Source organism: Aphis gossypii, chromosome 1 (assembly GCF_020184175.1).
Source record: "Aphis gossypii isolate Hap1 chromosome 1, ASM2018417v2, whole genome shotgun sequence".
Classification (NCBI taxonomy): Eukaryota; Metazoa; Arthropoda; class Insecta; order Hemiptera; family Aphididae; genus Aphis; species Aphis gossypii.
This window is the reverse complement of record NC_065530.1, coordinates 51,801,856-51,823,768: the sequence shown is the minus strand read 5'-3', so window position 1 is coordinate 51,823,768 and position 21,913 is coordinate 51,801,856. Positions and strand designations below refer to the sequence as shown.

Genomic DNA, 21,913 nt, shown 5'->3' with positions numbered 1-21,913 from the left:
TCTTGTTTCGTACATTAAAATTTCAATATGAAATTATTTGTATAAAACTTAATTTCGCTTTTGTCATTTTTCTACCCCACATCAGAAAACTGCACACTTCACTAACCAACATGCTAGCGAGTCTCTTGGGTTCCTTTTTTTTTTCATAAAATCTAATATTACCGTAAATTGTATCGGGCAAAATTATTCGAAGAGAAAAGATAAGACCACGTAGACAACTAAGGTCATGACAACTATTTCATAATAATATACAGACCTATGGAAAATACTGGTGGAGAACGATTCCGACAAATTTTCGGAATCGTGTTGATTTTAATAGCCACTGATATACACACACGACTCCACAAATTCCATATATATATGTATACGATTCCGCATAATTTTAAATGCAACGTTACCATTCCGGAAACAAAATGTATATTATTGTAAGGGCCGAGCCACAGTAGAGTGATTTTGACGAGCCGTAAGCGTACGATGGTAGCACCCGGTAACGCGCGTTAAAACGATGCGCGGTACTCGAGCGATACTGCGCGTAAAAATCACTCTACACATAGTGTATGACGAAATAACGATATTTTAGTAATATTTTCGTAACATTTACCAAAGCGTCCGTTTGTGAATTCCAACAAATTACTGTATATTGCAGTAACCCTTTTTTTGTCTCGCCATTCAGGAGTGCGTGTAATATACCTAGTAACGTAGAGTGCGATGAAAATTCGTTGAATTTGATGAGCTTATACTCCAAGACTTACGTATTATATCTTACAGATTGACGTGACGCGTTGCTTTTTTCCCAAGGATTACATTTCAGTTGGAACGTTGAGGGGAAATTCACATTAGTCATTTCTATTATTCACATGTGTCAGGCTCCTTATACAAGAATAGTTACATTTCAATACGCTTTTACGAAGCTTATTTAGAATTTAAGTATAACGCATTAATGCGCGCCTATATTATAATATAATATGTGGCTTGTTGCTAACACTCGTGTGCTAACTCCGTGATGTAGATTTGGAAAATCATTGTAAAACCTCGGTCAAACAGTCGAGGAACACACAAATTCTAAGTAAATTGTTATGCTTTATTAACTCTTATATTTTGGTTATTGCATATTTTGTAATATTATACATAATACAATATTTAAGCACTTGGATAAACCTAAATTACTCTATAGATCTGCCTCATTATGTATATTATTACTACAGGATATGATACGAATAAAAGTATAAGCACAAAACTTTCCGGACTAAGGACTCTTATATAGTATTTAAATAAAGGCGCATGAGTCTCTATCACATGCATGGCATAAGTAATATACTTTAATACCACGATATAAATACTTATATCGCTGTTTTATTTAAATATTAATTTTTAATAAAATCATTCGGTGGTTGAATATAAAATTCTGCGTAATAAAAATTAATTTTATAACGAAAAATACTAAAAAAAGATTTTTATACATGAAAAAATAATAATAATAAATTAACAGATAATCAAACATTATAATAGTTAATAGTATTAGCAGTACTATAAATACCGATTGCTAATCTTATCGTACAAATAATTGTTTCGCAACATTTTAGATTCTGAACGAAGTGATGAATGTATTGATTTTACAATGATGTGTGTTTTTTTTTTTTTTTTGTGTCTGTGTACAGCATAACTAGTCGAAATAATGCTCCAATTTCAAACTATGGGGGTGGTTTCCGATGTAAAAGTGAATATCCTTGGTGCATTATAGAGGTAAAAAGTTAACATTTTCCAACAGTTTTCAAAAAAAATCGAGAAAAACAAAAAAAAAAAATTACGGAAAAACGGCAATTTTCCCGCAAAACCAGTTTTCGACCAAATCGATTTTTTTTTATGGTTGTAATTCAAAAACTAATCACTGAAAATATTTGAAATTTTCTCCAAATGTTAATGTCAGTGGTATCTGTATATAGTTAAATTTTCAAAAAATGTTGACTTTTTTGAGTTATTTATAGACCACTGGAATTTTCGATTTTTTTGAGAAATTTTTTTTAAAGTGTCGATAAAAAATTTTTGGATGACCAAAAAGTTTTGAAAATTTAATACAAGGTTCCTTATGAGTTGTTTTTATTGTAGCTAAAAAAAATTAAAAATCGTTAGTCACAATTTTTTTTTATAAGAGTTAATAGTTCAAATTTTTACGAAATCTGTCGAAAACGCGAAAATTTGCAAGTAATTTTGAAGTTGAAAAATCATAAAATTTTTTTCTTTTATAACTAAGTTTTGAAAATTTGGTACAAGGTTCTCCATACATTTTTCTTCAAATATCTGTAAAAAAAACTCTACCGGATTCAGACAAAAAATTTTTATGAGTGTTTGAAATTTAAATTTTTACAAAACCGCGTTAAATAACGGTTTAGCCTCAAACGATTTTTGATATTTGTTATAATTCAAAAACTATAAGTCGTTACTTGAAAATTTTACCAGTTATTTAGATTGGCATTTTATTTACTTGATTTAATTTTCAAAATATTTTGAGTTTTTTTGAGCTATTTATAGACAACTGGCATTTTCAATTTTTCTGAAAATTTTTTTTGAAGGGTCGATAAAATTTTTTTGGCCCTATCAAAATACTTGAAAATTTTATACAAAGTTCCTCATATGTTATTCTTATAGTGATTAAAAAATTATAAGAATACATAGGCACAATTTTTTTTTATTAGCATTTGAAGTTCAAATTTTGACGAAAATTCGTTAAAATTATGAATATTTGCAAATTATTTTGTAAGTATAATTCATAAAAATGTTTGTATAGGTAGCTAAGAGTTGAAAATTTAATACAAGATTTTTCATAAGTTTAGCTTACAATAATTATAAAAAGAACTTAAATTTTGGTGTATTCAGGCCATTAAAACATAAACCATCTTTTTCACCAACAACTGGAAATTATATCCTAGGCTGACAAATCATCTTCGTTCAGAATCGTTTTTCGTATACAATGATAACTATCATTGGATTCAAATTTAACACTCCTATAATATATAATAATGATCCATACGGCACCTAATGTACAGCAGAGCGGTACTCACTTGCCCGCTTTTTTTACTTGATTTTTTAAATAAATCTTATTGTTTCGAACTACTTCCCTGTGGCATGGTAAATTGGTGTCGATCAAGTGTAGACACAAATGTTCAACCGAATTCTCTCAGATAAATTGGACATTGTCTTTGCTGTAGTTGAATATCGAAATACGTCACGACTATACGCGTGTTTCAGTGGAACCGCAGTAACCACGTACTGTTTGCACGCAGTGACCTCATGATTTCCTCGGAAATACAAACAACAGAAACAACAACTAAATATAACAACTAATATAACTACTCTCAGCATTGCCGCCTACGGAAGTACGCTTGTCGTGCATGAAATTCCGTCGCCGGTCTTCATTCTGCCCGAAATGTTCGTACGATTGTCATCACTAAGTCAATTGCGGTCCAACACTAAGTACTTGAGTATTTCGGAGAAACAGTTATGCACTGCAGCACCAATAATTGTGTGTTAATTAAAATAGACCTACATTATTGTATGTAAATATAGCTTATTGATTTATTATATATATATTGATGTTACATGTGTACGTTGAGCGAAATACAGAACTAACTGAAACCTAAATTATCGAATAAATACATAGATTATAACATTTAAAACGCAGGACGAGAAGGCGGATTAAGAAATCACAGATTGGATGTATAGTTAATAATTCTGTGTACTCTGTATGATAAACGATGACCGTATGATCAAGCATTAATGTAAACCACGAATAGTTGAATATTATACATAGTATCTATTTTAACGTTACTTTGAATATACGAGGATTAGGGATTACATGTCGTATAATATAAGTAACTGTTTAAGTATTGAATTATAATAAATTATTCGTACAGGTATTACACCTACACGAGATCGTATGATATTAATTGGATTATTATTTATGAAAGATATATTAATTAGTTATGTAAAAATTTAATTTACAGTATTTTATTTTTGTTATTTTGCATTATATTAAAATCGTATATTATGTATTATATAATATTATATATATATATATATAAATATTGTCTTATAAGTTCTATGGTATTAAATTGAGCGTGTATATAATTATACTGTACGAGTATTTAATAATATATGATTTATAATATTTTATACTTCATAAAAACCTTAAAATATTTGTAACTACTCAAAATATGTATAAATATCACAAATGTTGGGCTTGTTCAATATATAGTTAATGTCTATTCTTGTAGTAAATTGATCCGTGTTCTATTAAATACTACTAAAAACGTTATTTAAAATATTATTGTTAGATCGAACTGTATTTGAATAACGTTTCTTAATTTTTTAAAGCTCATTAATGTCAGTATTTTTTATTTTTTATGTATTTAACAATTTTGGTAACTGTCAGCAGCTGTAGATTGTTGGTAAAAATTGGCTAATCAGATATGAAGTTATTGTCCTGTATACATATTTTCTTGTATAATAAAATATCTATTATAATATTAATTATATTTAAGTACGAAATTGTACATCCATCTTTTTCGTCAAAGTTGGTATTATGCGAAAACCATTGTTTGGTGTCGGGATGTTTCAGAAGTTTATGCACAAGTTCGGATATTATAGTTAGAGCAAGGATTTGATCGTAAAATGTCTTTATTTTTTTTACGCTGATAACAATATCATGTACAAGGGATTAATATAGATACCGTTAAGACTCTGAAAACGCATTCATATTCTATTTTACCAAAAGAATTATGCGAGTTCTCAGAATACTCACTGCAGATGAGTTGTATTCGAATGTAATACAATACAATAAAATTTAGTCTGTATAAAATGAAGAAGTCTGAATTCAAACAATACTAACTTATTTTCATATTGTTTTTGATTGTTCTGATCGATCGTCCAAAGTCAATCGTAGTGGATCACCACTCAACAATAAAATGACAACTTAAACAACAGATTTGATGTAATATTAATAAAATGTATTATATGTTTTAGCCATTTTGTTAAAAATCATAAGTTAAATAACAAATATTAAATTTGATAGTTCCATTGTTTAATTCGCTTTTGAACTACAATAATTACATCAACAATTTTCGAAACATATAAATAACAATTAAAAATTCATAGTACTCCCCAATTTTATGATTTTTTTTTTTTTATTGATTATTTTGTAAATGGTTGATAATTATTTTTTTTGATCTCCTCATATTATCTCAGGAACCACCCTAGAAGTTAGAATACTGAAGTTTTTTATTTCCTATTATAAGTGTTTTTGGATAAAAAAAAGAGACATTATTTTTAAACTAATCATTCATCACCACGCACAGAATCTAAAATATGAATTAAAATATTAAAAATTATTCTAAAAAAAGTAGTCAAGATTTAAACAAACATAAACATCTACAATGAAATGAAAGTACTATGCTAACATAGCTAATATACTTAACATTATCATAAATAGAATCATATTTAAAAACAAATATGATACAATTATACAAATCACAAATATCTAATTTAAATATACTAACCATGCATAGAAAACTAACACAAGTACACAACCTACATAATTATATATATGTAGTCATACAGCCCGTTAAGGTTACGTTAAAAAATTCTACAATATATTATCATTAAACCATAAGCAATAAACATAGTAACTATTTAAAGATTTTTAAAAAATTACAAATTACAAATTAACTTTCGATTACTGCAGCAAGAAAAATATATAAATGTATACCTAAAATGTAATAGCGGTATCGTTACTGTATAGTGATAGATTTTAATTATTATTAATAATTTTAGTTTTATTAGCTTAGTAATATAGAATTATTTAATTGATTCATAAATATAAAATGAAACATTTAAATTTATTAAATGTAGTATAAATAATTGTATGAATTTATTTTTATGTATAAATTATTTGTTTGTGTATTAATTTTACAATGATGTTTCTTTTCAATTTATTTTATTTTTGTGTCTGAAAAAACTTTTTCCAATAGAAAATGCTCCGATCATCAACTTCAAGAGAGGTTTCTTTCAGCAAGTAGAATCTAGTATTTACATTTTTCAAAGTTCAAAATAAAAAATTCTCAGTACCGTTTAAAAATATTCAGCTTCAAAAACATATGAACATTTGTTGACATTTTAATATTATTACTAAGAGAAAAATATTTGGTAACCTTGGTTACCCATCAAATTAGATCATCGTCGCTCAGAATCATTTTTCATCATCTAAAATGATTTATCATTTAAATTTACCTACTCAAAAACGAGTTACCTAAACTCTTCACCTACTGTATAACCTAACAATTGTTTACTTAACGCCTTTTTTTTATTATTATTACTTCAAATTAACCTTTTTACAAATCATACTTGATATGTACTTTATTCATCATTTTTAAAAATAAAAAATAAAAATTATACGACATAGCTGCTTAAAAACATTATTTATTACACAGGATTATTTGATAAGTATAATATTTTATTTTATTATAACATTGATATAGCAACCCTGCAAAAATATTAATTCATCCGTGTATTTTCATCGTTTTCAGAACAACTGAAGTAATTGCCAATTAGACCAGTAATTATGTACGATCGACACGAGTAATTTGCAAAACTTAAACAATTTATCTAGTCAAACTATATTTTGTGATAATACGTTGATATGTGACAGTTTCTCAAAAGCCAAGCTCATAATAATTAAAAATAGTTTAAGTCAGAGAATGATACTTGTTATAACTTATAAGTTTAAGTACGACCGGTACAGGTGTACTTATGGAGAAATTGAACAGCCATGAAAATTGTATGATTTAATAAACTTCAACATGGTTTTATTTTGACTGAACTTATGGTTATACATAAAGTATATAGCTGTCTTGGTTAAAATTGTACATATAAAACAATTAAACGTACAAAATGTTTTCTGCACATTTCTTATTTTATTAGAGATGTAAGCTTTAGAAAAGTACCTCGAGTTAACTATTTGAGTTATTTCGTTTGTATATATAAAGCTATTATATTCTGCTTTGTTGTAACTTATACGACATCAAATTAGAATTCTAAAACAAAAATCAGTTTAATAATATTTTAAATGGCTTTCTGTGTTTTCTTGTATACCTATTTTGGATTGTTGTATATGAATCGTGACTGATTGATTTCGTGATAATATTGACTCACAATAGTCACATAATATACATACGCGTCATACGTGTACACTGTACATTGTACAATTATGTTGTACCTATGTCCTATACTCATCGTTGTTATTATTTTTTTTTTATTACGCATTACTAGTTTTATCGTTTTAATTTATTGCGTAGGTTCAATCGTTATTGTACATTTTACGACAGAATATGTGCCATATTCGGGATGCGTGTGTACACCATTAACGTATAAAATATTCTTCGTTTTATGGGGTATAAACATATAATAATAACCAACTGCAATGCGTGCATTATGATTGAAATTCCCCTGCAAAACTGCAACAGATAGTAGTAAACTAGTAAATACATTTTTAAATTAAATAAATATTTGGTTATGATCTTAATATTATTAATAGCAAGTATAATTTAATTTAAAACAACTGGTTCAATCTATCATATAAACATTTCTAATCAACAGTGAAAATAGGTTAAATATTTTTTTTTGTTTGAATCAATAAATCTCAACTATACATCATTTTGTTTGAGATTCCAAGTAAAATATCTACTAAATTTAACTATAATTGGTCAAAAACTGTGAATTTCCATATGCATATCACTTATAGACACGTACCAACCAATAATACCTGTAGATATTAACCACGACAATCTATTACTGTTTAGATTTTTGTCAAAATCGATTAAATGTTAACAGTTGTTGCTCGATTTAACATTTATGTATGAGTAGATGGACTTAATTATTTAGTTTAAATTAAAAATATATCAGGCAGTTACAATACTATTAAAACGATATTCAACCATTGTGCGACTATTTTATTATCTGCGGCAACACAGTATAACCGTATTACGTGCAAACACTACAAATAGACAGATAATACGTTCGATTTTCAAACAATTTCTGAAGCAAAATTTACGCGTGAGCCGCACCTACACGTGCGTTGAAAAACAAAGCTACTATAAACCATCGCCGAATCTCAAAGAATCTATATAGATTCGACTTGTGTTGACGCTCCAGTATTTTTCGAATTCATAACATTATAGACGACAGAGATAATACAGACACGCGTAAAATAGGTACGGGCGCTAATGACTTAATATTTATATTTAATATTATAATATCGTCAATCGTATTGTAGTAGTAATGATAATACTATGCGTTATAACGCATTACAAAAATATAGTCAACGCCGCGTGGACCACACATACGTTTAGTGTAGTGGTGCGAGCACAGTATCGTTCGCATGAGATCCTAGTCCTGGTCCACGGAAACGTGACGCAACACGTCCGTCGTCACGCGTACACAGACTCGCGACGACGGTGATCTCGCGGCAGAGCAACACATTTCGGATCCAACTATCGACGGTGTGGAGGGGGAGTGACAGACGGCGGCTCCGTGTCGAGCTGCACACGGTTATGGTAATAATAATAATTATTATACGGAAAATCGTCCACAGTCGTGTGACGATCGACGGCGGTCCACATGAGGCCCTGATGTCGAGGGAATTGAAACGGACCCGGTGCGTCGGAATACGCGTCGAAAACTCACTGCGATGCGCGAACAACCATAATACGAAATCACCCACTGCCGCGACAAACACTGCAAATCGCGTAGATTATTATTTTAATATTATTATTTTTATTTTATTTTTTAACCGCTCCGTCTCCGGACAACGCCGCCGCCGCTGACCGCAGTCACGCGCGTACCGCGAGCGTGACGAGGTCGACGTCGACGACGACGATAATATTAATAATAATAACAACATTATTTTTAAGTAGAGACCGACTGCAAACGGAATATATAATAATATTATATATTTATTACTCGACTCGCCCGCGGTGGTATCCGTATACAGCGTACGCGGTTCGCTTCATGGGATCCTGATACGACGCCGTCGATCTATGTCATAACTCCGCGCGCGGCCGACCGGACAGGTGCACTGCGATCGATGCACGTCGATAACACACGATAAAAAAATTAATAATACGATATATTATGTATATTATTATGGTAGTTTTTTAATCCGTCCGTGTCCCGCGAAAACGACGCGCGCGTAACGTGCTCGTTGGGCAGCGGGCAAGCGCAACACGTGTGCGGCGGAGAGGATCGACGCGTCTCGTTCGTTCGAATACGATTTTATTCTCTGTTATTTTTTCTTTTGCAACACATAAAATAATAAATTATTATTATTTATTATTTTATTATTTTTAATATCGTATTGTTATTCGACTCGCCGCCATCGACTGTTCTCGACAGAAAACGTTCTCGGAGGAGGTGACTGCGGCTGCGGAGGTAGCGGCAGCGGCGGCGGCGGCCAGCGCTCTATCGATTGGACGTGCGTCCGCCGCCGCGTGCTTCTCTCGCTAAAGTGCCGTCGTACGCGCGACGCGCAGAGTTCGCGGAAAACGAAAAACCCGTACGCGATGTGTGCCGGAATTCACGACGTCAAATCGATCTTTGCCGAATTCGCGGAGACCGAAACCCCCGATGCCCTCGTCAAAGGAGACTACCGCGACGTGTTCGGTTCACGGAAGTCAGGTACAAGCCGCAAAGAGTACGTTTTTTGTGTGTAGTTATTATTATTATCGAGCTGCACGCCCGCGAGGTCTGCAGTCGTATTCGTCTCGCGAACGTCAATTATGCGTTTATATATCGGAAACCCGAGTTCGGCAAAGTCTGTACACACACGATAAAAAATCGGAAAAGAGTTTACGAGGTTTACAAATCAAAAGAATAAACCATATTTTTATGAGACTCTTATAATATGACCTTTTTTTACTATAATATGAAATGTATAAAATATTTTTTATCGCATATAGGTAGTCTATTACAAACATGAATAGTCGGCGTGTATAATAATATAATCGTAGCCATCGTACGTGTCTTGAATAGGTAGTGCGAAGATGACAGTTTGTGGAACTTTTATAGCTTTTGTCCTTTAATATTAAAATAAATTGAATATAACATTATAATGTATTTAAAATGTAATAATAAATATACCTCAGGATAAGAGACTTATAACCTAAGTAACTATGTTTATTTATTCCGTTTTCTATATTTATTTTAATAATTGACTCGAGTTGACTTTTTAATAATACTTAAAAATAGGCTATGGACTTAGACACCCTCGACGATATTATTTTTACAATTTTATTCATAAAAAATATTTTATATCTAATACTTTTCTATCGTTATGACAACATGTCACAAATTGTTAACGTTGTTTGAAATATGAAGACTTTATACAGGTCACATTAGACTCTGGCTTTGAAATATTAATCTGTATTTTGAATTTTCAAAAAATGTACCTAATAAACGTCTTTATATCATACACGACTGATTAATTTGAAATTGATCTTATCTTTTTTGGCATTTTTCGAGGTTAAAAATTAGGACAATGTGACTTGAAAAGTTTTATTTTTATTTTTTTTTTTTTAAAACACAATTTTTCTAAGAGCCGTGATCTGTAAATTTTTTAAATTTGTTATAGATCTGTGTAAAGGTTTATTTTTATATTTAAGAATGGCCGCTATATCTGGAAATCGCATCAATTTTTAACCCTTATTAATATAAGTAGATAACCTGGCTACATATATTGTAACCAATGTTCTATCATACTGTTATAAATTTGACATCTTACGTCAGAGATTTTCAACCTGAGAGGCGAGGACCACGAATACATTTTAAGCTTAGCATGTATTTTAGATTCTGAACGAAGTGATGAATATATTGATTTTACAATGATGTGTGTTTTTTTTTTTGTGTTTGTGTACAGCATAACTTGTTGAAATAATACTTCAATTTAAAACTTCAGGGGAAAAAACGGAAAAACGGGAATTTTTACTTAAAACCAGTTTTCAATAAAATCGATTTTTTGTATCGTTGTAACTCAAAAACAAATTTCTGTAAAAACTTGAAATTTTCACCAAATATTTATATTAGCGTTATCTATACAAGGCTAAATTTTAAAAATATTTTGGCCTTTTTGAGCTATTTATAGACAGCTGAAATTTTTGATTTTTTTTTTTTTTTTTTTTTAAACGTCGATAAATAAAATTTTGGATGCCCAAAAAAACTTGAAAATTCAATAAAAGATTTCTTATAAGTCATTCTTATTGTAGTTAAAAAAAAAAAATCAAAAACACTTTTTTTATAATCGTTTATAGTTCATATAAACCTAACTTTCCGGAGAGAAACGACCGGTGGAAAGGGTGACATTACAGTTGGTGTCCGACGCTTCCACTAACTGTAACACCTCCCTTGACAAGTTACGTTCATGTTAACGAGATTTAGAGGACTCAACCTCAGTGTGCAATATTAATACTAGAGATCAGTATTATATTATTTAAGTAAATTAGAATATATAAGAATATGGATAAGACATAATATATTTTTATAAAGCAGGCATTCTAAAGTAATATATTATAACAGTTACCGATCCGATTATATATTATGGTTAACGTGCCGTGAGTGTGAATGCTGCAGTATGATTCGCGGATGGTCGCGGAGTCTCTTCGTTGTTATCCTTACCACACACTCTCTTTCTTTAATGAGGCCCATGAGATATTTTAATATAGTTTTTGTAGATGTCCTACTGCCTAAATAGCTGAATACTCTTACTTTACACCGAACCATGAAAGATAAAAATAAGGTAAAAATTATAAATATTTTCAAAATTATACAAAAGAATAATTATTATTATAAAGTTTATATTATATATTAATACTAACTGTCAATCGCGTGCTCCACCCCCGTGGATAGTTGTTTGCAAATTGTGGGGCTGTTTCAAATCCTGTCTTATAGTTATTTTGATTATAAAATGCTATAAAGTGTACATACCTTATACCTACGCAAAATAATGATAATTCAAGGTGCTTATAAATTCTCATAAATATACTCACCTACCTATAGATAATAAAAACATTTTTTTTTCACATTAATACCATTATTCTTACACCCGAGAAATATATTATATAATAATATTATATCGTCGTTAAATAAATAACAATAGTAATAATGATTATTAAACAACAACATTGGGCATGGCATTATGTGGGTTTTCGCACCATATAGCCAATCAGCGGGCAATTGACTTACTAAACTACTTTTCTATTGGTTATTATTATTATTATTGGATGCGTTTTAATATATTTTAACTATTCGAGTCTCAAGATTATTTCGTCAGTCGTAGTTAGAACGCAGTGATCTATACTTCAAACCCCGCAGGACCGTTCAAAGTACCGAGCATCTCATATATTATGTCGACAATAATAATTGATTCATCATAAATTCTACACAGTACATACACATTCAGAGGTGGGTCGTGGGCGATTGCTTAACTATACGCTTTAAACAATTATTTTAATATATTATAATATACTAGCTGACTCCGTACACTTCTTTGCTCGTTAAAAATGCCAATTCTATAACATGATTCAAACTTTTTCATTATTTCGAATTTCAAAAAACTTGTGCAAGCATCACTTTAAAATGTGAATTTTGTAAAATATACAATGATGTGCCATTTCGTGGTTTTTATATAGTTGGTAAACAACCTGACTATGTGCTAACACGTTCATCACTTTATTATTGTTACTAATTTTTATTAAAACCAATAGCAACAATTTATAAACTAAAAAAAAATTGAAAATCAATTTTTTAGTTTGTTCAGAAACAAATATTTTTGCATTTGAATCTACGCCTTGCTTATAAGGTTAGGATTCGACTGAATTATATAATTAATACAAATATATGTAGGCATAAACATACATGTTAATTATTACCTATTTGAGATACAGCTAATATTTAAATTTTATATTTTAATACTTAAACATATTTTAGAATTTTACAAGGATTACTCAATTTAACTAATGCATTTATTTTTATTCAATATGTTCATAATTCAATTTAATATAATATGAATACAAAATACAAACATTTTTGATTGATTTATAATATTATATAAATAACCTGGAAAAATTGTTATCCATAAATGTTTATCATTTTTGATTTTAGTTGGCTATCAACCTTATTTTTAAATACATTAGACTAATGTTAAATCAAATTTTCCCAATTGGATAATATAGTTATATTATATAATTTTACCTATTTAAGATAATTTTTCAACGTACAATAATAATTTTATCTGACTTTTTTTTTTAAATTAATGAGGTCTTGCCATAAAACTTCATTATTTTTCATTAAATTATGCTACATTCACTATTATATTTCTCCTCTTCTAAATAATAATAAACCATATTTTTAATTTTGTATACTATAACTATAGTACAATATTTTTCTGAATATATTTATTTATTAATATTATACACGCTCAATCGATAATTTACTATTCAAAGTTTTGATGAGAGGGGCAGTGGAACCACCATTTGTTATAGCTGTATAGTAATAAACTTTTAATTCTGATAAATAAATGATAAACTATATTGATTTAAATTTGATTTATGCAGTATTATATTTTACCAAAAAATATCCAGTAGAATATTGTTTCAGAATTTAAGATTTAAAAAATATAATTTTCCTTGAAATACAGTGATTAGCATTTATAAATATATTAGTTATCGTTGATCCTGTGCGGCATTTCTCGTGACAAATAAAATACCTTTGGGTTTACCCCTTATTATACTTCGTTAAATGTAAACTGCGCAAATTTTCAGCAAAGTTATTTGGGTTGTTTTAGCCGCATATAAATTAATTAATATTTTACAATCATACAATACCTAGTTACCTTATAACCTAACCTCATAATTTATAATATATTTCTTTAATTATATTTATTAGATATTTTTAATTGAAATTTAATTGAAACAGAAATTCAGCAAAGTAGTAACTACTGACGTAGTTAGATTTATTGTTAAAATTCAAACGGAGTATAATATTAAAAATTTAAATTCGCTTTAATCCACAAATCATAAACTTCTTTTACATGTTAGTATGGTACACAATAGTGTCTCCAATATAAAAACATATTGTTGGAATACAGTTTAAGATGTAGTCATAATAATAAGTAGTTCTATCGACCGTTTATTTTATTAATATCAATATGTTCCTACCTATATATAAAAGATTTGAAAGGACTTCATATCAAAGATTTGAGTACAAAAGAACATACTTTAAGTAATAATATAAAGTGGAAAAATCAAATCAAAATACTATGTCTATATTATTACTTTTCAAATTTTCAAAATTAAATTTTTATTTTACGGCTTGGAAGATTGAACCGAATATCCTCTTTCTTTCAATTCGAAACCATTTATTATTCTATTATTTATAATGAATGAAAAAAATAAAATATATTATTATGGATATTTATAAAATAAATTTAATACATGGGTAATACCATGTATTTGGCATTATTTGTTTTTGTAATATCATATTATCTAAAATCACAATTTTCATGGATTTCTATGTATAAAATGTTACCTTTTTTAATATATATACAGTTATCAGTCATTTACTTTAGTTGCGTCTGTACATAATATATACTGTAAAAGAATATAAATACATATAGAACAAATATACAATATAAATCAATTAATACACATAAACAACTAAATTAAAGTAAATCATTACTATTAAGCTGTGACGATAAATTAATTCTGTCACTTTTCGGTACGCAATAAAAATTAAAAAAACAACACTTTCCAACGTGGTATATATATGCTGCGCATAGGAAAGCGGTCTAAATTAAGTCCACACTAGTCATTGATAATAAATGACCAAACCTTTAAATAACCTATTATCTTCTTGCCATATGAATAATATATACCTAAACTCGCTATACGCACGTATTATTATAGGTATAACGTTAAAACTTGTATACAATATATATTTTATTATTGTGTTTAAATATACAATATACACGCCGAATAAAATATAAACAATGCCGAATAAGGTTTTGAAAATGTTATTTAGTGAAATGCTTATACCAGCGGTACTTTTGTTGTGGAAAATTAACAATATAGTGGAAAAACGATAAAAGTAATTTGGTGAACGTATAATGGACCTAGTCCGCTGCTAATGATTGCTTTGGGTTTTTCTTTCCACTCTCCATTCATGAAAATCCTCGACTGAAGACCTTTGTAAACATTCCTATTTAATTATTTTTAACTCTTATATACTCTCAGAAATTTATGCACTAAGCTATTCGGTATCACATTTTTATTCCTACAATCCTACATACCTAAATATGTTTTTTTCATTCTATGAATAATTATGTGTGATTACTTTTATTACAGACGTGATTAGCATGTATAATATAAAATAGTTTGTATTCATACTTTGACGTTTAATGTCTATAATAATTTATATTGTTACAGTAAGTAGAGTTAAAAAGTCCAAACAATTCAAACCATCTACATTTCAGAATGTATTTTAGTTCTCTAACATCCCGACATCCAAACTATTCCTATTTTCTACTACCTTTTCATTTTATTCGTATGACGCAATACTACAACAGAGGTCAACAATATTGAACAGTTGGTTTAATTCAATTTAATAAGTTCTTTTTTCATTGCTAAAAATTGTTTGAAATATACAACTAAATTAGCAAACAAGTTGAAAAAAAATATATTTTCTAATTGAAGTTTTTAAATTGATATTTAAAATATTTACGATTCTTATAATGCTATATACATATAGGTTATATGTTTAAATGCTATTGCATACATTGTTATATCTTACATATATGTATTTAATTAAACTAAATAATTATTACACTATTCCAGGTCTACCTCAGACTTCAGTATTACCTAACAGAAACATGTAAATTTTCCGAGGTCTTCAGTACTACTAATTTAATTCAATAAAAATCTTAAAATAAATCTATTATTCATTTAAGTTTCATTTAAAAATAGCCTATCATATATTTATAATAATAATAATATAAATTAATGCCTTTAGCTAATATAACATTTAAAACAACTCGGGAAAGTTTACATATTTTCTACAGGTAACCAATAATATTGGCCCGGGAGAGTTAACAATCTGGAGAGTTTACCACTACCCGTACAAAATAGTTACTTTTAAGTTAGATTTTCTAATTGTTGAATGTAATATAATAATAATAATAATATTAAGAAAATAAAAGTACTTATCATTTAAATAATACTGTTTTGTCCATTTTAATTATTATTTTAGTAAATGCTTAAAACTCAATGATTTAACTAATATTATATTAGTCATGTTATAAAAAGAAGTAATTGCCCACACGTATCAAACATTTAATTTATTGTTTATCGCTATGTAGCCATCATATTTGCCATTTACATAAGTATATAATATGTATAGGTACATGAGTAACGACAATAATAAAACTACTCGTGCCGAAATTCATCTAAAGTTAAAATATAATCGGGACAAAATTCATAGGTCTCTAACATTGAAATAATACATTAGCATCTTTTTAACTTCAAAATTATTTTAAACAAGTAGGTACAAACTTATTTTTAAAAATATAATTTTTTATATATTACTAATATAATATATTTTTAGAATACAAATTATTAAATTGAAATGTATATTGTATATACAATCTCTGCAAAAAAATAATAAATATTATATATATATATATATATAATATATATATTATTACACAAATAACTCATCTTTACTTTGGTTTCTTGTTGAATCTAATTTAACCGAGCATCAACAATTCAATTATAAAAATTATACAAACTTTTTAGAACAATAACCAATGCGCTGTGGTATTTTAGTAATTGAACTTTTCATAATGACCATCCCTGAATCAAAATCACGATTCTACAAACAATTCTGTAAAAAAATATACAACCATTTATTTCAATCATATCAATTTCATCATATCATTAAAAACATATTCCAAATAAAATATAGAATAACTCGGTACACGATACAGTGAGCAGTGGTTCATTTATTATTTTTTTTTTTACAAAAATAATATTAATTATTAAAAAGTAATTCTATCAGGAAATAGTTCATTTTTTCCAAATTAATTCATATATAATATTATTCTATATTCCTTTTTATTGAATTCATTTTATTCACACAATCTTTGTTCATGCGGTTCTCTTATGTATCTAAGCGTTTAGATATTTTTTATTTTTACAGCCATGAAAAGACGTCCAAATCAAAAATGAGGACAATTATGAAATAATTGTTATAAACTATCTCCTTATGCGTATATACTGGTGCGTTTTTATATAAGTTACCCCACTGCGGCCCACTCGGAGTCTGCAAAAAGTAAATCAATTAAGTCTTTATTATAACCATTGCACATAATGGACATTAAATAAATATTGTATGTAATAAAATGCATTATACCGATATGAATTTATGTAAATATAATTTGTCCAATAGTTTTAGAGGTTGTCCCCACTTTGTTTTTTATGTAATTAGCAGTTCGACACATTAAAATGTATATGGCTCCATAAAAGTTTTTACCATGGTTGCCATTTCCTCGTCGGTTAAATACTTTAATGTAATATCTCAAAACTGCGCATATATATACCTATATAAATTACAATGTTTATCGCTTTATTATATTTCGATGCTAATTTCACAAAAATTTCACTATTACGCAGTCCGTTCCGTTCCGTTGTATTTTTTTTTTATTATAATAAAACACAAAGTGTGTATGGTATTTATTGAAAAATAAAAATATATAGTATTATCAATGTGTTACTAATTTCGATTTATCAATCAGACGGTTCGATGGTAAATATTGTGTGCGTTGTAAAATTATAATTATTTCAAATATTTGGCAAGGCAGCGCGTGGATGTCACTGCAGTATTTACACGACAATCAAATCGGATTATTTACAAATGACAATATATTATATATATACGCAAAATACAAAAATTTTAATCCTCGAGTTTAGTGGGAATACGTAATTTATAATTCCTACTAAAATCAAATACCACCCTGCACAACTCGACACTGTACAAACCACCGGCGATTATAATAAATAATAATACATCCTATCGAGCGCACGAAACTGCGTGTACATACAAACACACACACACACATATTATAATATATGTATTATGTATATAATATATTCTATAATATACCTATACTGTTAAAATAATTCCGATGTCGAATTTCAGATAAAACGTATTTCCATTTTCGTGCAGAATTATACACAATAACCTGGTTAATATAATATTATAGAATAATTGTGTTCACACGATTTTCCGTTAGTAGTTATATAGCTGCAGGCTGCAGCATGTATAATATTCCTAATCATTTCGTTGAATACTCTTGTTCAAACACGCCATGATAATATATCATAGAGCGATTTTACCGAATGCGAATATTATATAATATTGTGTACGTATTATACGAGCATGGAAATAAATTCATAATATTTTGTTTGATAAAAATCCTAAATAAAAACGTTGGATGTTTTCAAAATCGATGACTAAAACATTATTATGCTAGTATTGTAGAACAATTCGCTTAGCTCAATAATGGTCTGTTTACATGAATAATTTTTAAAGTCAACAATTTTTATATTTGCTGGCAATCTAGCATAGCTGGTACCTACGTGAAATATATTTTAAATACATCGCAATTTATGTGACTATATAATAAATAGGTACGCAAAGACAAATACTGCAGTGGCGTGTTAAAAGGAATTTTTGTAATTACAGATTGCATCATCTTGATTAAAACGAATTTAAAGTCTAGATTAATTCGGTGGTCGCTGCTATATAATTATAATACATTAAACGTAAAAAATTGTGTCAACTGCAGTGTATAATATAATAATATGTAATTAAATATAGTTTTAGAATGTTTCTGCTGTATTATATAATTTAAATTTCTTTCAATATATATATAGATGTGGTTACTCCTCTCATTTGTTTATAACTATTATAAATGTTTAGAACTTTTGGTAAACTAAAATTATCTGCATAATACGTAACTAACAATAAGACAACAAAGAACTACATAGGTATATACATATTATATAAATTCCGATGGTTGAATTTCACTTTTAGTTTTCAAGTGTCCAATCATACATTTAAACTCGTAACGTTTTTAATTGTTTTATTCGGCCGATTATTGTAACCGTGAAGTGCACTATGGTTTATTGCGATAAATAGCCGTAATTTAAACTTGTATAAGGCGCTATTATAACATGAATGTATTATAACATTATACAACTTATTTACTTACTTTACTCAGAATAACGATTATTCGTAAAAACTTTAAACCAACGACCTTAAAAGAAACTGCATATTCATACTTGTATTTAGATCTTCTGGCAAATAAATGAGCATAACTAATATATAGATAATAAATAATAATGTATAATTACTAATCAATTCTTAATTTTTAGTTGTATAATACAAAATACGAAATAAAATTTTTGAATTTTGAATTTTATGCTTTTAAAACGAAGGTAATAATTCAGATGTTAACTAAATTATTTATAAATAAGTTAATTAACAATTTTTTTGTACAACTAATTTGTTTTAATTTAAAGTCACGTAATCCTTCATCGTTTATATACATTACAATATATCATTTAAAAATTATAAGCCAATTTTTGCAAAAAAATGAAAACTGTTCAATACATCTATCGTATATCTATAGTATCTATAGTATATTAGTACATCTGAATAATACCTGTAAATTATCACTCTTCTCGATTAAGACAAATACAACTTTTCATAAACAGTTAACGGCGTTTAGTATATATCTTATATACTATAAAACCATATTACATTGAAGTCATTATTATTAATTTAACTTGGTATTTTTATTCATACGTATTTTATTGAAAAAAAAATACGTATTTTAAAAATAATGAATACTATATATAATATGCATGCGATGTATTGTGTTAATTATAAAAATCATAATGTAAAAATAAAAGAATAACGAGCTTGACCATTAGGTATTGTTATCGCAATATTATGTCTACTCCCGACATGACACGCAACTTTACAAAACATATTGCATTTTTTGCACATCTATTATCTATACCTACTTTTAGATATATTATACAATCTTTTTTAATTGTTTACATTAAACATATAATCTATTCTATATATTCCGTTATAAAACTATAAATAAATATAGTAAACTCTATATAAAAGTGTACATAATATTTAACCGTATTATTGTATTAATAAGTTATAGTCTTCGACCAAAAAACCATTATTTTTAGTATTTTTATTGTTACACAACACACATGTTTTGTATTTATCTCGAATGGCTTGATTTAATTTATTTTATTGGATAAAACAATTTATTAAGTATAGTATAAATATTACATGAGTTTATAGACATATCTACTTTATTAGCTTTCAGTTTTTTATGATAAATAATAGTGATTAGGTTATGTATTTTTTTAGAAAATACTATTATCATAAATATTTCTCTATGAATTGTCAAGTTCTTATAATACGTCTAATGGTTGCTTGTTAGATCTTGGTTTTAAGCTTAATAGTAGATTTAATTCAAAATCTTACATTGGAATAATAATATAAAACGTTGTTGTAGACATCATGTATAGGGCATTAAAATCCCTCGATATATACACAACTTATAAGATTGAAAAATATTATTATTATTATTATTAGGTAATAAGTAAAAAGTATGTACTATTTAACTATTAATTAGCATAAAATATTAAGCCTTTATGTAAACGAACGTTCTTCATTCACGATCAAACAAAGAATAAATCCCACCACTAGCTAATTATATATAAATACGGGTAAACAATCCATATAATTAGATCTAGTTTAACATACCAAATTGTAGAACTTATGTGAGTTGTTACTCTATACACGTCACCGGTCACATTGAGTTCATTTTCAGTTACTTATACAGTTTTAAGGTCAAATTTTCAACAAATCAATATTTGATGTTATTTTAAAATTAATAGATGACATAATAACTACGTTTTACCATTAAAATTTGTGTTAATTTAATATTATGTTAAAAATAAATGTCCAGTAGTCATTACGTGTCACGTCATAAAATAATTAAATAACATGAAATGAGCGTAGCATATATTCTACACAGCGTTCACTACAATCGTCTACTACACTACTCAATAAAATTAATTCTAAACCCTACTATTGTTTGTTAATTTAAAACTCATCAATGCCAAACCAGACTTTCTCCCCTTTCAATATTCCGATATCCATATAAAATACATGTGAAAGAACCTTTAAGATGTCTAATGTCCTTATATAGCTAATGTTCATTCTCCATTTAATCAAAAAATGTAAATTTTATACATAGTAAGTAGGTACTAAAACGTATATACGTACATATTGCTATTTGTGATCGAAAATATTTACTTACCTATTTAGTTATTTATCGTTACTATTAAACTATAAACATTAAACGCACTCGTTATCTCGTTGGTTAAGGGTTTGCTCTTATACTTGCTGACTGCTGTGTATAAAATAAATACACACATTAGAGAACATAATATTTGCTGTATAGAACTTAAAAAAATAAAACGTTTTTTAAATAATAATACTTTATAATATTATAAATTTCTTCCTGTAATTTTCTTCACAAACTAGTTAATAGTGACCACTATAATACTGTACTTATTTAGATTACATAATTTATCGAACTGCATTTATCACAATGAGGCTTGCATACGTCAGAGTTGTGTAGTAATTTACTCTTTTCACAAATATAATGGAAAAAAATAAAAGTTCGCTCAAATCGCATAAGCCGCAGAATGGAATTCTCTGAAGG

At 27.9% G+C, this 21,913-nt stretch overlaps 1 protein-coding gene across 3 annotated transcripts in view; it reads left to right on the top strand.

Annotated features, from left to right (window-relative positions):
- LOC114126906 (melatonin receptor type 1A-like) overlaps positions 1 to 21,913 on the top strand; it is a 114,875-nt gene that overhangs the window by 48,316 nt on the left and 44,646 nt on the right. Inside the window, exon 1 of one of the 3 annotated variants that reach the window (XM_050198442.1) lies at positions 9,172 to 9,723. The exons of 1 other annotated variant lie outside the window; for it this stretch is intronic. In XM_050198442.1, coding sequence (XP_050054399.1) covers positions 9,673 to 9,723 — 51 coding nt within the window. In that variant the 5' untranslated portion in view covers positions 9,172 to 9,672. Of the gene's footprint in view, positions 1 to 9,171; positions 9,724 to 12,362; positions 12,502 to 21,913 lie in introns of those variants that run through there. One more of the 3 variants, XM_050198446.1, reaches the window with a different exon arrangement.